Raw genomic sequence first — 19,942 nt, 5'->3', positions numbered from 1 at the left:
ATTCTAAATATAATAGCAATTATTTAATAGTTATCTAGCACAATGAAAAACTATTATTTTGTCCAGAACCTAGGGCTATTCATAAAATTTAAATAACCTGTTTGCTCTTTTAAAACCCTTGATAGATATTGGTATTATAATATGTGACTCACAAAACCAGTCAAGTAGCACGGGTATATTGTATTTGTGACAATACCCAACAGTACATTGTACATTGGTCAGAATTATCGATTTTATTTTATGCCAAAAATCATTGGTATATTGAGATTAAGATATTTGGTAATTTAAAAAATAAAAAAGTAATATGTGTTGCTAAGGACTTAATTTGGACAACTTTAGGCAATTTTCTCAATATTTAATTTTTATTTTTTGCACCACCACACTCCAGATTTTCAAATAATTGCATCTCGACCAAATATTGTCCAATCCTAACCAAGTTATATGACATATCCATATTATCTAAATTATCTTTATGTTAAAGTTGTTTCAAAACTGTCCACAAAGTGGTTAACAATGCAAAACAGATTTATTATTTACTCAACAGATTTGACAAAATATGCTTAAATTTTTAATTCAAAGAAAAAAGGGGTCGTGTTCTCATCTGTTTAACAACAGGTCCTCCAATCTTATGACGTCACATGATGCTGAGAGTTGCATTCACACAGGCAATCTGAAAATTATCTTGATTTACTACAGTCACCCGAAATGTAAAGTCACCCTGTGACCAAAAGAAATGACACATTATGCAATAAAGCCATTTTATATTAATAGTAACATTAACTTAAAGCATAACTGTGTAAATGAAAATATTATAAGTTTAAAGCAAACATTAAGAGGAAGCTCTGTTATTGAATTCAATTTTGAATCGATGGTGATCAGTTCTGAAGAAATAATAAAAAACAATCATGAAATTACTCATAATAAGTATAACATTGTATTCTTTTTGTCATATATATATATATATATATATATATATATATATATATATATATATATATATATATATATATATATATATATATATATATATATATATATATATATATATATATATATATATAATAAAAAACAATCATGAAATTACTCATAATAAGTATAACATTGTATTCTTTTTGTCATATATATATATATATATATATATATATACTTTGACATGACCATAACTCAGCTATAGCACTTAAAATGCTAAAGTTATGCCAAATGTATATTCTTTACAGTGTTGGATTAAACATATTAAACATTTTGAAATGACACTTATTGATTTTCAAATCTCAGCAGAAGGTCTTTTTAACCCTCACCTCCTCTCCTGCTTCCACAAAATGTGAAACGGGGAAAATGAGGAGGACAGAGGGCTTCGTTCCTTCTGAAGACTTCTATGCCCCCCAGCAACAGCACAGCTGATAGGTACAACTCATCGATGGGCTGTCCTGTAGAGAACACACAGAGTTACTTCCTCATGCATTATTTACATTCATCTGAAATATTAGTCATGTTAATGAAAAATATATAAAAACTCACTCAGTAATAAAGCCAATCTCAAATTTGCCGGATCTGTTAATTTGTTAGGGCAAGGGAGGAAAGTGAAGCCCACATCCTGCAAAATGTCTAAGAGAATGATGTAGGATTATTAAAACAACACATAGGTTGTTTGAATTAACATTATTTGATATAAGCAAACAATAGAAATATATATATAAAGAAATACAAAGATTTACAGTTATGCATTTTTAACAAAGTTAAGATGTTTCTCACCACAGCTCCTGTAGGACACTGTAAGTGTATCTGAGTTGCACACTGTGTGAAGAGGCCACTGGACATCCTGACAGTAAACCCAATGCACCGAAATAATGAATAGAACCAGAACTAAAGTGTTACTGCACAAACATGTCGCCATAGTCTTTACGAGTCCGTCCAGCTTCTCATGAACAGAAATCGAAACATGGGAACGAGGTGACAAAACAACTTCTCACTGAGGTCAAACACATCATCATGACACAAGTTTTACTTCCCTTTAATTACTAACAATAGTTTATTGACATGCCTTTAGAGGCATCTAACAGGGCACGTTATCTTTATGATACATTTGAGTTCAAACGGTTTACAGTACAGCGCTGTGAAACTCACTCATCTGAAAAAGCATAAAGAAACCATTTTTGGTTTCTCAAAGGGCCTTTTAAAGGTGCATTGTGTAATTTTTAAAAGAATGTCTTGATAGAATTGCAATATAATCTACATAACTATATTATCAATGGTGTATAAAGACCTTAAATAATGAACTGTATTGTTTTTATTACCTTTAGAATGAGACGTTTTTATACTGTACATCGCGGGTTCATTAAGATGGGAGTCGCCATTTTGTACTGTTACGTTTTTACAGTAGCGATGGACAAACTGCTCTATAGAGTGTGTTTTGTCACTACAATTGATTTTCAATTTCAAAAGGAAGAGGTGATTAGACTGAGCCATTGGTTGCAATTCACAATCTTACCATTAGATGGCGCATTGGAGAGAAAATTAAGTTACATATAGGGGTGATTTCCCAGACAGGGATTAGTTTAAAGGCGAGGTGCATGATTTTTGAAAAACAAAAGGGATTCAGGCCGAGTACCAAAACAGACTTGTAGCCAATAAGGGGCGTGTCTACTAACAGACATCGTTGCCTGGGTTGCGTATGTGTGGGGCGGGTCTATCAAAAGAAGTTCCAGATTCTATTGAAGTAGGGGCGTGTTTGTTTAGGTGATTCAAATGTCAACACTGGCTTTCAGAGATCATGCACACCACCTTTAAGCCAGGACTAGGCATTAGTTTAATTATGAAATATAACTAGTTTTAACAAACACGCCTTACTAAAAACATTACTTGTGTGTATTTTGAGGCAAAACAAAGGGCACGGATGTATTTTAAGATATGTCAGTGCAAGTTGTTTTCAGTTTGGACAGCTCTTACATTTATTTTAGGATAGGACTAGTCTAATCTCTGTCCGGGAAACCGCCCCCTTAAGTTCATAGATTCAACAAAAAATCTTCCTAGCTGTTTATGTTTTTCACAACCCAGTATCACGAAATTACGTAGTCACGTAAAATTTGTTCGTCTTATGGGTGACACTGACACGGTTTTCCGTCTTTTTGCATGAACATGTCACGCATTTCTGTTTATGTGTTGCTTAACTATTGTTGCTTAACTGTTTTGTCCTATTTTCTTACAATTGTTGCTTCGGTTAAGGGTTAGATTTACATAAAATGACATCCTTACCCAAACCCAACTCTAACCCTAATGCCAGGTGACAATGGTTTAAAAATCATAAAATATAAAAAAATAAATCATGAATAAAAGGTATAAACCAATACTAGATATGGATACATGCCATTAAAGGTTTGAAAAACAGTGCTTATCTAAAACCACAGTGAGTTTTTACGGAAATTTAGTTACTAGAACTCATATAATATGTATGTGTTTTAATATAGTCTCACAATACCATCACACACGGCCCAAAAAATTACGTACACAGTATCACGAAATTGTATCACAACCCAGTATCACGAAATTACGTACCTATAGTCACGTAAATTTGTTCGTCTTTTGGGTGACACTGACACGGTTTTCCGTCTTTTTGCATGAACATGTCACGCATTTCTGTTTATGTGTTGCGTAACTATTGTTGCTTAACTGTTTTGTCCTATTTTCTTACAATTGTTGCTTCGGTTTAGGGTTAGATTTACATAAAATGACATCCTTACCCAAACCCAACTCTAACCCTAATGCCAGGTGACAATGGTTTAAAAATCATAAAATATAAAAAAATAAATCATGAATAAAAGGTATAAACCAATACTTAAAGTAACATCCTAATGCAAACACCAAACCGAACCCTAAACCGAAGTATCAATGGTTTGAAAATAGGACAAAACTGTTGAGTAACAAATACATGACACGTAAAAAGAAATGCGTGACATGTTCACAAAAAGGTGGAAAACTGTGTCACAAATTTACATGACAACAGGTAAATAATTTCGTGATACAGGCAGTGGCGGATACAGAACGTGACATATGGGTGGGCATGGATTAAGTCCGGGTGGGCCTGAATCTATGGGTGTCACTTTTGAATAAGAAACTATAACAAGTCTATAAAATTCGTCAAAACCTCAGAACACTAATTTAAACAGCATACACACACACCCGAACTGCACGTCACATTTTTGACATTATTGATACTTTAAATTGTAATGCAATTTGACATTTATTAAGCCTTTTTGGTAAAAAAAAATATTGGGCTCTCATAGCCTACAAAAAAGAACCTGCACACAGTGACAGGAAAAATAAATGATCCCAAAAAAACCTTATACTTTTTTAAATAACCTATTAAAGTGTTTAAATAAATACGGCTACTAAATGCTTAAAATGAAGCTTCTAACATCATATTCTCTTCATGCAAATCACTAAAAAATATATTTTCGTTCTCACATATTTAAGTTAACTTACTAAATAAAGAAAGAAAAAGGGAATTGCTAGAATAATGTTAGACTCTGGGGTTAAACGAAATGACAAATAAATAAACATTTAATATACTTTTTGATGAGCACAAGAGCAAGCCTACTCGTGAAGAGCGGAGCCGAGGAGCGCGCATATCAGACGTGAACGAAAAGGATTAATGGATTTAATGCTTTCACTTCATTTCCTGGCAGTTTCACTTGTTAGTGAGGATAGTTATGGCTAACAAGATGACGCCGAATTACATACAACATAATTACCTAACTAAATCTGAGAGAATGCAAACACATTACAATATTTTTTCCTCCGCCCGACGGCCAAGGCGCATCATTTTTTTTAGCCCGACAGGAATTCGCCATAGCCCGTAATGGACGTCGGGCAAGCGATTTTGCGAGGTTTGTTTTGTAGAAAGACTCTCTTTAAAGTGAATTTCGTTTTGTATAAATTGTATCTTAATATTAATCAATGTTTGATCAAACAATTGCCTCGATTTAATAAATAGGAAGCAAACCAAGAACGTCTGTGGTGTGGATTGAAGTGAACCCACTATATTTCCGCAGCCTACACGTCTTTCTGCTTTAATGCATTTCTTAATGTCTCAATTACACAGTAGGCTTATAGGTTGTTATGATAGGCTGTTTGTTGCGTAAAAGCAATAGGCTAGATTGTATAAAGTGTAGCAATAAACGTGGCGTGACTTTATAGTGCTGCTATATCGCTATTTCAAACAACATCACTATGATCAGATGTTTTCTTTCTATTTTTTACCCCGCTGTCATATTTGTTGTGTGTTTATGTTATTGAGAGGAAAGCGCGCAGCACATATTTATAACGTGTTGTTATTCAAAATACGTTTTCTACTTGCTTGCAAAAAAAGTTCTCAAAAGTGATCATGGCTGAAAGCTGCTTTGGAATATTTCATTATAACGCAACATTCAACTGCTTTAATAGTTTTTAAATAGTTATCAGGCTTACTTATAATTTTACTGTTATTAACATAACATGCAATAGATAAATTACACCACATAAAGTAGTATACATGTCTAACTATACAGAGTAGTATTTTTTACATTTCTGATTGGGCGGGCCAGCTGTCAATCTGTCAATGGTATTGTAAACACATACATATATTTTTTTTCCTAGGGGGTTTTTCAACCCGGGGAGGCAGCCTTCATTGGCGAACTTAGCACCTTCTTCTATACGTTAGATTAGTAATACGTTTGCTTAATGTTGATTCATAGCCGCTGCAAATTTAGCTGCTTATGCTATCTGTATTATGTTATGCTATCTGTCGATTTTCTGTGCTTTTCACTGCTTCGATTAATGTAAAGCTGCTTTGAAACAATTACCAATTGTGAAAAACGCTATATAAATAAAATTGAATTGAATATTATATGAGTTCTGGTAACTCCATTTCTGTATAAACTCACTGTGGTTTTAGATAAGCACTGCTTTTCAAACCTTTAATGGCATGTATGTATCCATATAAACATTTTGGGGCGGTTTCCTGGACAGGGTTTATAGTCCTAGACTAAATTGCGTGTTTGAGCTGCCTTGTATTGACATATTTTTACATATATCAGTGCCATTGTTTTGCCTCAAGACGCACACCAGTATTGTTTTTTTAAAGGTATATCTGTAAAAAGTAATTAAATTAGTTATATACACTGTAAAACCTAACAGTTAACTTACACATAAATTTAAGTACTGTAAACTTGAGTCATGTGCAATTATGCACTTATATTTAAGTAGTGTGAACTTAAATATAAGTGCATAACTGCATATGACTCAATTTGTTTGAGTTCAGAGTACTCAAATGTATGCGTTTTAAAACTAATGCAACCGGTTCACTTAAATGGTCATAGTTGTGCTAACTTTTAGGTTTTACAGTGTATAAAGTATAACTAAAGCCTAGTCCTGGATTAATCTAAACCCTGTCCAGGAAACTGTCCCATCATTACCCCCCCCCCCCCCCGCACACTAGGCTGTTTTTGTCTAAATCACTTTCTAAAGGTTATTTAAGCTTTAGATATAACAAATTATTGACTTACATACAATTTTAATAAAAAATCCCATAGAATAAAGAGATATTGTCATCTCAATAGACTTTATGGGGCGGTTTCCCAGACAGGGTTTAGATTAATCCAGGACTAGACCTTAGTTATATTAGAACATTTTAGTAGTTTTTACAAACAAACCTTACAAAAAATAATACTGATGTGAATCTTGAGACAAAACAATGGTACTGATATATGTTAAAATTTGTCAGTGCAAGGTGTTTTGAAATGAAGGCAGCAAAACATGCATTTTAGTTTGGGACTAGGATAAACCCTGACCGAGAAACCGCCTCTATATGGTATATAGTAAGTGTTCCCAAAATTGCCACATACATTTTTATTTTAGTTTTTATTTTACACTTCTTTAGCAAACAGACCGAGCAAACAGTTCTCTTTATGCCATTAAAGAGGAACATTCCTGTTTTAATTTTAATGAAAAAAAAAAACGTACAATTTTATATAGCTCAAGGGTTGCATATTAATTATGAAAAAAATCTTGTTTTTTTTTTATTTCACCGTACAACTTTCAGTAATATGTTGACATCAAGAATTAGAAATGTCACAGGCGTGCAATCCATCTTTGTACTGTATATGTCAGTCTGACTTGACCTTGGGATCATCTTGACTCAGCATTAGATGTTTTGGTTCCATGGAGGTGTTTATCCTCATAGGATGAGGAAGTTCAGACACTATATTAATTTGTATGGAGGTCTTCATGAACATATCTGCCTGGAGCATCCACAGCAGACCCATCAACTCTTCAACAAAGACTGTGAGTAAAATACTCTTAATGCATCAAAACAGTATTTATTTATTGTTTTGTTAATATTTCTTTAGCCTTACTAAATTTGAAACAATATCTACTTGCAAATTTCCATTATTTTTGTCTTGAAAGGTAAACTGTATATATAATAACACAATTACATGTTAGTTATTGTTGTTATGTGACAATGTGTGCTGTCTACCTCTGATATTGTATTGCAAAGTCGAGTATGATATTTCATCATTGCTTCTCAGTTTGTGGTGAACGTTTGATTTCTTAAAATAGCCTAATGTTACATTGCATAACAGTCTTTCTATTATAAAAATCTGTGGGTAGCACTGTTAATTCATAGCAAGAAGGTACCCGATTCAAGCCCCGGCTTGGTCAGGTGTAGTTTATATTTTCTTAGTGTGTCAGTGTGGGTTTACTCCAGTACCTTTCACAGGCCAAAAACATGGTGATTTGGAAATGCCAAATTGCCCACTTCCCAACCTGTGTATGGATAACTAGTGTGGATCAGCTTGTGTATGGATTAATCGGTTCTGGCCATAAATATAGCCATAGATGCTGGAATGGTGTTAAGAATAAAAAACAAACCACACCATATAATATGATATCAAACATGTGTGCTAAATGTAAACATAGTATTAACAAAATCTCCCTTTATTTTTCTAACATTAACATCTGATTTGTCCTCCAGATTACTGTTAGATCAACTTGGGTTCATCATGTTTTTCGATGACCCGTGCTCCTACTCAGGTCCCCAAGGTGGCCGGATTCCTATTGACAAATCAAACTCTGTTGAGTGTAACCCTCCTGCAACTGAACGTATCGATGGTTTGGTGGCAAGAGGAACCCCAGGTGAAGGTAATGACTGTTAAAAAATAAAGTTGCAACCAAAGGTTATTCGCAATAAAAAAAAAAACATGTTTGGTTCTGTTAAAACTTCTTTTTCTATGGCATCATCTAGCACCTTCATTGTTAAGAGTGTATTCACCCATTTTAATTCAGGGATTAAAACAGTTATGAATATTTCATCCCATTGAGTTTTCTTTCTCTTTTAACACAAGCTGCTGGTCTGTCAGTGGTGAGCGTTGACATGCATGCGACTGAGAACAAGAAAGACCACAACACGAACAAATACAAGAACTCCAACCTCATCGTACGCAGGAATCAGGAATTCACCATCGTCATCAAATTTAACCGCCCCTTCAAAGAACATCAGGACAACGTGCAGGTGGAGTTTCTCATTGGTGAGCGGTTGTCCTTTAATGTTTTTCCTAAACTGACTTCCACTGATGTGTACGACACAATTCAATCCATCAAAACGGCATAGCTGTTTATTTTTAGATCTACATCAACAACAAAAAACACAGACGAAACATCAGCAATTTGATGCTTCACCCACTATAGCATGTTTTAATTCAATTTAGTTTAATTTGATTTATATTGGGCTTCCCACAATTGTTAATTGTACCAAAGCAGCTTCACATAAACAAATAATTATATAAATATAAAATAATTAAAAAAAAAAAAATTTTAAGATCTGTATGCGTTATTGTCAGTCTTAATCTAGCCTTAAAGGGGCCATGGCATGAAAATCTGACTCTTTCCATGTTTAAGTGCTATAATTGGGTCCCCAGTGCTTCTATCAACCTAGAAAATGTGAAAAAGATCAACCCAGTAAACCATTCTCTACAAGCATGTGAAAAAAATAGGTCGTTAAAATATGGCTCCCCTTATGATGTCATAAGGAGCTCTTATTATAATAATACCACCCCTTAATCTGCACTATCCAACCACAGCACTGCCATTTAGTGCAGAGAAAAGCACAATTATTATTTATTTATGTTTATTTTAGTAGGGACAGATACAAAGAAGAGACATAAATACACTGTAAACAGTCATTTGATGTATGTATCATAGTGTTTTTAGCCGAAGCTAGTTTACAACACTTGTCCCTAGAGGGGCTTTTAGTTAAAAAAGAAGAAAAAAAGAGAGAAACGAAAAAAAGAAATACAGACCAACATTATTAAAAGTGAAGTAAGAACCAGTTTAAATTAAATACAAAAAGAGCAGTATAAAAACTAAATATGAGAGCAATTTTGTACCTGAATTAGCCACAATATAGTATGTTTTTTAAAAGCGAAAAACGTTGGAATAAATTGAGTTTTAATTGCAACAAACCACCATCATTGTGATCAAGGTTTGAATTTCATCCGCTCATTTGCATTTTAAAGGACACACCCAAAACGGTACATTTTTGCTCACACCTACAAAGTGTCAATTTTAACATGTTATAATAAATTATCTATATGGTATTTCGAGCTAAAACTTCACATAGGTACTCTGGGGACACCAAAGATTTATTTGACATCTTAAAAAAATCTTGTGCCATGGCCCCTTTAAGCATTATTTGTGAAACCTATAGGGTTAATGTTATTACATTCAAATTTCAGCATTTATTTTTAATAAAAACCCTGATTACATTCAACCTCAGATCTTTGTAAACTTACCATTGTTGCTTAATATGGATGAATCAAAATAAATAATCAACTTACATTTAGTTCACCAAAATGCAAATATCTGTTCCTATTTTACAGGTACCACACCTGATGTAAACAAGGGCACCTACAACATCGTGTCCATCGGAAAAGAGAAACGTGATGGCAGCTGGAAGTGTCGTGTGGTGAACACACACGACAACGAGGTGGCAGTGGGCATCACGCCGGACTCCAGCTGTATCGTGGGCCGTTTTCGCACTTTCGTGGTTGTAGTGAGTGATATGGGAAAACAGCGCACCCAAAGGAATCCTGACACTGATGTTTACGTGCTGTTTAATCCTTGGGATCCTGGTATATAACACTTTGTATTGCATAATTAAAGGGATAGTTCACACAAAAATGAAAATTCTGTCATCATTTTATCAAAATATCTTCTTTTGTGTTCATCAGAAAAAAAATTCATACAGGTTGAGAATAAGAAAATGATGACAGAATTTTCATTCTTGGGCGAACTATCCCTTTAAGGCACAAATGTGGTTGGCAACAATCTTGATTTAAAGGGACACTTCACTTTTTAAAAAAATATACTAATTTTCCAGCTCCCGAAGAGTTAAACATTTGATTTTTACTGTTTTGGAATTCATTCAGCTGATCTCCTGGTCTGGCGCTACCACTTTTAGCATAGCTTAGCATAATCCATTGAATCTTATTAGACCATTAGCATTGCGCTAAAAAATAACCAAAGAGTTTCGATATATTTCCTATTTAAAACTTGACTCTTCTGTATTTACATTGTGTACTAAGACCAACAGAAAATTGAAAGTTGCGATTTTCCAGGCAGATATTACTAAACTCTCTTTCCGGCGTAATAATCAGGACTTTGCAGTTGTAACTAGTGATGCAAAGTCCGATTCATTTTTGCAAACCGGCTCTTTTCGGACAGTTCGGCTCATTGAACCGGTTCAAAAAGCCGATTCACCGGTTCCTGACGTCATCAAGAAATGACTATACGCATTTATTGTATCATGAAACATTCAAATAAAATCGTTTGTGTCAACACATTAAAACATTTAAATAAACAGTTGCTTTTGTGAAGGCATAGGTGATTTATTGCATTGCATTCACAAGTTAGTAATGTTTGTGGTCACAGTTTAAATCGCGGATCGTAAATAATCAATAAATATTAAATGCCAGATATAACTGACCAGTTTTGACAAGCCTACAACTTGAATAAGATTCCTGACACTGATGCACTATTGCGGATGTGTGTAAGTATAAATAATAAATAAACTTGTGTGTTAAACTCATTGGTCTTCCTTAAACAACTACAATATGATTTGCATGCAAAATAAATCGTATCACGACCAATAAAACAAGCATATCAAGAAACTAATAAAACAAAAAACTTCGCGAATCAGGCTCGTTCAAATCCTTGGTGATTCACACGCAGTGTCAGCAACTCATTCATGAGAATCGTCGGCAATCCTCGCCTCGGCAATCATCGACAAACTTCGTTCGGTTCTATGAGTCCGACGTGCTATTTCGGCTGTGCGTCCTGCGTCATCAACCCGGAACCTATGCCTAAAACTAAAGTTCGATTTAGTTCGATTTGCGAACCGGCTCGACCGGTTACTTCCTGAGAACCGGCTCAAAAGAACGATTTGTTCAAGAACCTAACATCACTAGTTGTAACATGGTTGCAGCAGGCGTAGTGATATCACGCAGCGACCGAAAATAGTCCTCTGCTATTGAAAGTTACTAAGAGGACTATTTTCAGCTGCTGCGTAATATCGAAACTCTTTGGTTATTTTTGAGCGTGATGCTAATGGTCTAATGAGATTGAATGGATTGTGCTAAGCTATGCTAAAAGTGTTAGCGCCAGCTGAATGGATTCCAAAACTGTAAAAATCAAATGTTTAACTCTAGGGGAGCTGGAAAATGAGCATATTTTTAAAAAGTGCTTTAACATAAATCAACATGACAGCGTTTGATATGCTTCTTGAGTTTAGCATAGGAGAATAATTTTCTTGCAGATGATGTATTCATGCTTTTGTGACACTACACAGCGGATCAGGTGTACATGGAGAAAGATGAAGACAGGCAGGAGTATGTTTTGAATGATGTTGGGATCATTTATAATGGAGACCATGACAATGTGACGTCCCGTTCATGGAACTATGGGCAGGTCGGTAGATTTCTAAGTGCATTCAATAAAGATCAAATAGTCAAATAGTTCAAATGTTTACTGCTCGTATAACTCAAATGTTTTATGTGATTTTTGTAGTTTGAACAAGGAGTTTTGGATGCATGCCTTCTAGTTATGGATGTTGGTAAAGTGCCGCTGGTATTCCGTGGAAACGGCACTCAAGTAGCCCGGCAGGCTGCAGCTTTGGTATGATTTGAAATTGACACATACTTGTGCATCATCTCCCACAAAATAATCTACAAAGTTTCGATTGCCCTTATAGCTCATAAGATTGGAACATCACTAAAGTCCTTTATTCAACCCGGTCCCTGAATGACTCTGAACAGTAATAGAATGCTGCACAGTTATGCACAGAATAATTGGGTGCAGTAGTCATAACTTATTCTTCCTGGATGCGTCCTGGCAAGGATTTCGAGGGCCTCTTCCGGAAGTTGTATTTGTCGACCGCACACGTCATCAAGGTTCTCATATTTCCGTTAAAAACATAAGATATACAATCTTAGTTTATTTCTTACCTTAAAATGTAATGGTTGCTTTTCTGAAATAGAACCTGAAATAATAAACCTCAATGACCTATGTGGTCGACAAATATGACTTATTTTTCACACCTAACCTTGGACATGTCTTAAAAATAGGCACCAGAGCAATGTTTGTAGTAACCGTGGTATAAGCTCAATAATTGACCCTGGTCCTATGAATTATTTGAAAATAATGCACACCTACAATGTAAAGGCACTCCGTTTCACGTCGTGCCACATAGTCACTTTGGGTGTGCATTATTTACTTATAATTCAACAGCCTGTCATCAATTATTCCTTACTTAAACACAGTTATTGACCAATTAGAAGCGAGAATTGAAACTAACCATTTTATAACATTACATGAACAACACATATAATACATGGTGTTAATTTTGGCTACCTGGTGGGATATTTTCAGATAAATGCTCAGGATGATAATGGTGTTCTGGTTGGTAACTGGAGTAGTGATTACTCAGGTGGCACAGCACCCACTGCCTGGACTGGAAGTCCTGAAATCCTGCTGAAATACGCAAAAACAGGTGGCACCCCTGTTTGCTACGGCCAGTGTTGGGTGTTCGCCGGTGTCCTGAACACATGTGAGTATGGCCATTACAGTTTGTGAGGTGGCCGCCAAAGCACATTCTAGAATAAAATCAACAAGTAAAACAAAAATGTTTTTAGTATAAATATCAAAAAGTAGGCCTTCAGATCGTTTTATCCATTGTTGTAGCCCTTGCTCACAAAATGGTTGGAGACCCCTGCCGTAAAGCTTAGGAGTTACAACCAGATTTAAATGCAAAGTGGCAGTATGTCAACAGCTTGGTGTTTGTTAGTTAATAATATATAATACCTGTTCAACCAGTTGTGCGCTGTCTTGGGATACCAGTGAGGGTCATCACCAACTACTGCTCAGCTCATGACAACACAGGCAACTTGATGACAGACATTGTGCTGGACGAAGCTGGTAGAGTGGACAAAAGGAAGACAACAGATTCAGTGTGGTAAGAGTCCATTAACAAAGCTGTACACGATGCGAAGCTCGTCAAAACATGTATGTAAAAAGATAAAAGAGACATAAACCTCTTAGATGCATGTGCAGCAGGCACGTATTTTAACATGACGTGTGATACCCATATATTTTGACATGACGAGCAACACATGACACTCTGAACACATATTTTGAATTTGCGCCCCTCGAAAGTGAACTCTTAAAGTTCATAAAAGGTTCTTTGTCTTGTTGTACAGTCTAACTGTGGGTTTACACCAGATGTGAGTTCAACGATTTGCGCGAGTAGATTACATACAAAGTCAATGCAAAGATGCGATCAGACGCGTCCTTGCGTGGGGCGATGCGAATGATGTGATATGGCCGGCGCGTTTGCCGTGAAAACATGCCCTATTTGCCTCAAACGCGTCTTCGCCCAAGTTGAAAATATTCAACTCGAGCAAAAAATTTGCATGACATGAAGTTAAATCCCGCGAGTAATCTAGAGCGGGTAATGCGATGCGATTGCATGCTTTACGTTTGGTGAAAACCCACAGTAAAAATGGTGGGTTATTTCCCACCATTGGGTGGGTTACTCGTGGGATTTAATTTAACCTAACGGCTGGGCTTGACTCTTTTATTCTTAGTGTTACTTTACAGACAATGATGCTGTGTTTCTACAGGAACTATCACTGCTGGAATGAGGTGTACATGAAGAGACTTGATTTGCCCTCACAATACTCTGGCTGGCAGGTGATTGACTCCACCCCTCAGGAGACCAGTGATGGTATGATCCTATATTTCAAGTGAATTCACAGACTAAGGGCCAGATTTACTAAACGGGGCAAATTACCCCGATAGCACAATTGCAAAAAAGTGTTGATGGGAGTTGTAATATCTGCAGGTTATTTACTAAAAACGCACAAATTAAATAACTCGGGCACAACAGCTGATTTCCATAATGACCAATGCAATCTACTAAGAGCAGCGCAAATTAGTTCAGGGTCGCAAATAAGCAGGGCTGATCTTGAGTTTAGCAGCACGGAAATCACTGCGGAAAATTTGGGGGGTCTAATTTCAGCTAACAAAGCCATAAAGTACACTGAATAGAACTGGAGGACAAAAAATTAAGGTTTACAGGAAGCTTTGAACGTCTGGTATTGTGTGACTTCTCCTAATGAGTCAATTTTAGCTACTTCGGTGAATAAAAAATAATACGACTTGGAAAATGCTATATTTAAACAATGATTTAAAAATAGGAAAAAATGAGAAAACAATACATATAATGACATGAAAAAGAAAGTCGTGCCACACACGAAAAACTATTGATACACATTTGCTCTAGGCACGAAAAAAAGATGAATGTTGTGCCATGGACACGAATAAATTATAATAAAAATTTTTACTATAACACGACTTTTCATCAGATCATGTTGCAATAAACTGTTACGTGTTAAAACAAAAGCTTCTTTTTCATAGCAATAATTACAGCCATTTCAAGCGCAATGTAGTTTTAAGACATGCTTTTTTGCTGTTAAATAATGGCACAAATACTAGACATAACACGCGCACAAACATTAGTAAATCACGTTGCTTGAATTATTTAAATATCCTCCCATAAATTTTGCGTCTGAAAGGGAAGCTCCTAGAAATCCATATGCAATAAGGTCAGTTGAAAAATAACTAGACTAGTTCAGTTCAGTTCAGTTCAGTATTTATTTATCCCCGTAGGGAAATTTGGGTTGCAGCGAAACACTCACTCAGACATTTGTCGATTTTCACATTTGCATACGTATGTACAGATATACATGTATACGCACACATACACATATATAAAAAAAATAAAGATTAATAATAAATAGTAAAAACCTAATTATAGCATGTAGTCTGGGGACTATTTATCAACTTCCACTAGGAGGAGAGGAATTTAAAAACTTAATTGCTTGGGGTATAAAAGAGAATTTAAACCTGTTTTTTGAGCATTTGGGAACACAATATCGTCGACCTGATGGTAGCAGTTTAAAAGAATCGGATAGAGGGTGCCTCTTATCATTCACAATGACAATTGCCTTATTTAACACTCTTCCTTTATATATACTATCTATACTCTCTAACTTTATTCCTAATAATTTACTTGCAGTAACTACCACCTTCCCCAATAATCTTTTCTGGGCCTCAGAGGCGTTACCATACCAGCAGATCACACAGAATGACACAATACTTTCAAAAAAAGCTTCATAAAACATCAACAGTATTCTATTATTGACATTAAAAATCAATAATTTCTTTAAGAAGTACATTCTCTGTTGTAGCTCTGCTGTTCTAGACTACAACTTTTCAGCGCTAATTTTCCACTGTGCGTCCTTAGTAAATCCCGACAGTCGTTATTTAAAGGTGCTCTAAACGAATTCACGCGTTTTAGGCCATAACAAATTTTTAGTTCCATACAGTAAACATCTCCTCACTATCTGCTAGCTGCCTGTCCTCTGAACACACTGTAAAAAACGCAGTCTTTGTAGACAGCCCAGGCTTCGCAAACTGCAACAAAAACAAAGTGGTCAAACCTACCACCACGAAACATAACAACGTTTTCCAGCCAATAAACGACAAGAAGGATTTGGGAGTGGGGATTGGGCGCATTCATGACTCTTTCAGAAAGCACGGAAGGGAGGGGAGGAGGTAACTACGCACTGTTTTGTTTGACAACACTTTGAACGTCAACAAGATGGGACGTCACACATTCGCCCTTTAACACCAAAATTATGGTTTGCGCTAGCGCAAGCTGTTTGTAAATCTGGCCCTTAGTGCTAAAGCCTAGCCTTAGACTAAAACACATGTTTGAGCTGTCTGAACTAAAATTAACTTGCATTGACTGATCTTAAAATATTCCTGTGCCATTGATTTGTCTCAAAATACACACATGTAACGTCTTTTTTGTAAGCATGTTTATTAAAGATGCTTAAAAGTCTTAATTTAAGTAAGGCCTAGGACTGGCTTTAGCATTTAGCATATATATGCATGAATGTTTGCATATTTATTTAAACATAATGACTACACAGTACAAACATAAAAAATAGTTTGTGTATGCGATTAATCACGATTAGTCTTTTGACAGACCATATAAAAATGTATACATGCTTCCTGTTACGCTAAATGGAAAGAATGACGGTTATTTGGTATCTCTCACTGAGGTCTCTATCGATGTGGCCCGACATCTGTCAATGCTATAAGAGAGGGAGAAATCAGCTACCAGTTCGATGCAAGATTCGTCTTTGCCGAGGTAAATAACACAACACTTATAGTGGCTATATTTACTTTATCTTTGAATAGATAAAATCTCGTTTATTGGGTTTGCATGATTAACATGGGAAAATGTGTGTGTTTAGCTAAACAGCGATATGATCTACTATCAGTCTGATAAGTATGGAAAAAGGAAGGTCATCCATGTGGACCCTACGTATGTGGGAAAACTCGTTTTGACCAAAAAGCTGAATAGCAGTGAATATGAGGATATCACTTCTAACTATAAGTATCCAGAGGGTAAGTTTAGACACATTAACAATTCAAACTTTAACTTGAATTTCTTTTAAAGTAGACATATCATGCAAATTTGACTTTTTTCATGTTTAAGTGCTATAATTGGGTCCCCAGTGCTTCTATTAATCTAGAAAATGTGAAAAGATCAACCCAGTAACTTAGTTTTGGTAAACCATTCTCTTCAAGCATGTGAAAAAATAGCTTATTGAAATTTGGCTCCCCTTGTGATGTCAGAAGGCACTGCCATTTAGTGCAGAGATCAACTACAGTAATTTAAAGGCACACCCAAAATGGCACTACAAAGTGTCAATTTTACATGTTATAATAAATTATCTATATGATATTTTGAGCTAAAACTTCACATACATACTCTGGGGACACCAAAGATTTATTTTACATTTTTAAAAAGTCTTGTGAAATATCCCCTTTAAGTAATTTAAATTGTTAAAAGTCTTTTGTAAAGATTTACACATTCCTGCTGTTTTAATGATTTTTTCCCATTATTTTCCCTTCAACATTCCTGATTCTAGGAACTCTGAAGGAGAGGGAGGCCATGGAGATGGCAGAAAGTCGTGGTGTTCCTACTAGGAATAACTTGGCCCCAGCTGCATCTGGTCTGGCTATTGAGCTCCAGGCCGATGTCGTCAAAATGGGTGATAACCTCAAGCTGACTATGAACGTAAAGAACGAGACCACCAAAAAATGCACCATCCATACCACCCTTACTGGCTGTGTGGTGTATTACACAGGTGTCATCAGCTCTTTTTTCAAGTTTGAAAATGGAGATGTAACCGTGGAGTCGTTACAGAGTAAGACTTTTTGAATAAGCATAATATTGCACAAGCGTGAAATATTTTCCAGTATAAAATGTTATTTAAATTAAATTAAAACTGTAAAAAGTTATCAGAACACTGACCGTTGATCCATAGGGCGATTATAAAATGTCTTAGTATCATTAAATGCACCCACATTTCTTGGTTTCTTTAAATAAATAAAAGTTTCTGTTAAATGATTAATTTACAGCTGAGACGCTAAAAATAGATGTCCGAGCTATGGAGTACATGCCCTACCTGGTGGAACAATCCAATCTGATGTTTGTTGTGTATGGGCAAATTGATGATAAGGACGTGTCTCTTTCCAAAATGAAAGTTGTCACCCTTCTCCCTCCTGACCTGACTTTGCGGGTATACTTCCCCAGTTGTTGAAACATTTGCAGCTGTGTAGATCCACGATGTGACAGTAAAGTTTAAAAGGCACGTCTTTATGCCGTTATCTACAGGTGACTGGAACTCCCCAGGTTGGCAAAGATCTCATGATAACTGTGGAATTCCTAAATCCTTTTAATTACACGCTGGAAAATGTGCAGCTCCGCCTTGATGGACCTGATCTGATACAGACCAAGATGAAAAAATACAGGTGAAATATTTAAATGTTACACACCAGCAAGTAAAATAAACACAAAAGAATAAATCAAAATCTTAAAGCACATAACATAGTAGGAGTTTATGGAGCCCCTAGGGGGACATGGAGAAAAAATTGTGAAAAAAAGTGAAACTATCGCGTGCGCACGCGAAACTATCCCGTGCGCACCCGAAAGCGAAAGTTTCATGTGCGCACGCGAAACTTAATATTTTTTTAAAAAATTCTGCACATGAAAGTTTCACGTGAGCACGTGATAGTTTCACTTTTTTTCACAATTTTTTCTCCATGTCCCGTTTTCATGTGAGCACGCGAAAGTTTCACGTGAGCACGCAAAAGTTTCACATGAGCACATGAAACTAAACTTTAGATTTTTTTTACTCCAATGTCACCTTAGAGGCTCGGTAGGAGTTTGACAAACAAGCAGCATACACAAATGCACAAACACCTATACATTCACGGTTACATACATTTTGTCCTCTCTCTGCATTAATGCCATTAGATTGATCAAAGTCGCTATCTTCATATTGTATTTTTTCTTACAATATATGCCTGTGTGTGTTTTCACTTACAGGCAGATTTTTCCTGGTGGCACAATAAAATATAAAGAGTCCATCATCCCCAAGGCTTCTGGGAAGAAAACACTGATGGCATGTCTGGATTGCAACACACTGAGGCAGGTCACCAATAAGATCGAAATCAAAGTACTGGACAAACAAGAGAAAGAAAACATGGGAAGCAGCAAATGAGAATATTAACACATTTTTTGTTATTTTACTTTGCTTACTGATTTTATGAAAGATAATAAAAAAAATTAAATTACAATTTATATTTACATTTCTTTATGACCTTCTAAAAATAATGAACAAATTTTAAATGTCTGAAATTGAGTGATGATCTATACATGATTTTTTGTTTGGGAGATGGGTGTGGAGGTAATTGGGGGCTCAGGTAATCTGTCGATTAACATACTGTCATAGTAATCACAATATATTGTTTTTTTTGTGCTATAATGCAATGGACTGTTTAATGCAAACTACTAATAAACATCAAGCAGAACTCATTCTGACTGATTGACTTATTTATACAGAAAATGTATTTATACTGGAAATATACTGATAGCAAACATGCCGTCACTTTTTCGTAATCAAAATTCAATATTAAACACTATAATCAAAAAATATTCATAGATCAGCTCATGTCTATTGGAGATATCAGGAATAATAGAATTAATGTTTTATTTAAATAAGAATGCTAGAATGATAGTTACTGTTAGTAAGGAGAAGTCAGAATAAATTATTGATGTTATAGTATGGTATTGGATTTTGTGTACGTTTGAAAAGCCTTTAAAATGTCGCATCCCCCAATTTTTATTGTATATAACAATATCATAACAGTGTTACAGCATGTTTAGCTAAATATTAACTTACTATTGTTATATGTATATATATGCGTATAGATG

General features: G+C 35.5%; 2 protein-coding genes across 3 annotated transcripts; one reads left to right on the top strand and one right to left on the bottom strand.

Moving 5' to 3' along the window:
- Positions 1-365: 365 nt before the first annotated feature.
- On the bottom strand, positions 366-1,978 carry ly86 (lymphocyte antigen 86). Its single transcript, XM_055182484.2, has 5 exons — positions 1,753-1,978; positions 1,519-1,605; positions 1,299-1,427; positions 829-881; positions 366-718 (listed from the first exon to the last, which is right to left on the bottom strand). The coding sequence occupies exons 1-5, from the start codon at positions 1,892-1,894 to the stop codon at positions 635-637; spliced, it is 495 nt and encodes a 164-aa protein (XP_055038459.2). The 5' UTR covers positions 1,895-1,978; the 3' UTR covers positions 366-634.
- Positions 1,979-7,138: 5,160 nt separating this feature from the next.
- Positions 7,139-19,543, top strand: LOC129426312 (coagulation factor XIII A chain). 2 transcript variants are annotated; one of them, XM_073863708.1, is made up of 15 exons: positions 7,139-7,317; positions 8,020-8,175; positions 8,379-8,561; positions 9,912-10,163; positions 11,879-11,997; positions 12,097-12,204; positions 12,958-13,135; positions 13,402-13,540; positions 14,208-14,311; positions 16,716-16,804; positions 16,911-17,064; positions 17,592-17,870; positions 18,085-18,245; positions 18,341-18,477; positions 19,055-19,543. In XM_073863708.1, exons 1-15 carry the CDS (start codon positions 7,182-7,184, stop codon positions 19,227-19,229), a joined length of 2,370 nt encoding a protein of 789 aa, XP_073719809.1. In that variant the 5' UTR covers positions 7,139-7,181; the 3' UTR covers positions 19,230-19,543. The 2 variants fall into 2 exon arrangements, with proteins under 2 accessions (XP_073719809.1, XP_055038539.2); XM_055182564.2 differs by having other exon boundaries at positions 7,141-7,317; positions 8,009-8,175.
- The last annotated feature ends 399 nt before the right edge of the window (positions 19,544-19,942 follow it).

Source organism: Misgurnus anguillicaudatus, chromosome 25 (genome assembly GCF_027580225.2).
Source record: "Misgurnus anguillicaudatus chromosome 25, ASM2758022v2, whole genome shotgun sequence".
Lineage (NCBI taxonomy): Eukaryota > Metazoa > Chordata > Actinopteri > Cypriniformes > Cobitidae > Misgurnus > Misgurnus anguillicaudatus.
This window is presented reverse-complemented; position numbering and strand designations above follow the sequence as displayed.

Coding starts and splice junctions, on each gene's coding strand:
- LOC129426312 (XM_073863708.1), top strand. CDS start 7,182: ATGTTTTGGTTCCATGGAGGTGTTTATCCTCATAGGATGAGGAAGTTC. Junction 8,176..8,378: donor AAGAGGAACCCCAGGTGAAG/GTAATGACTGTT, acceptor TTTTAACACAAG/CTGCTGGTCTGTCAGTGGTG. Junction 12,205..12,957: donor CCCGGCAGGCTGCAGCTTTG/GTATGATTTGAA, acceptor GGATATTTTCAG/ATAAATGCTCAGGATGATAA.
- ly86 (XM_055182484.2), bottom strand. CDS start 1,894: ATGGCGACATGTTTGTGCAGTAACACTTTAGTTCTGGTTCTATTCATT. Junction 1,428..1,518: donor GAGATTGGCTTTATTACTGA/GTGAGTTTTTAT, acceptor TGTTCTCTACAG/GACAGCCCATCGATGAGTTG. Junction 719..828: donor TAACAGAGCTTCCTCTTAAT/GTTTGCTTTAAA, acceptor TTTTGGTCACAG/GGTGACTTTACATTTCGGGT.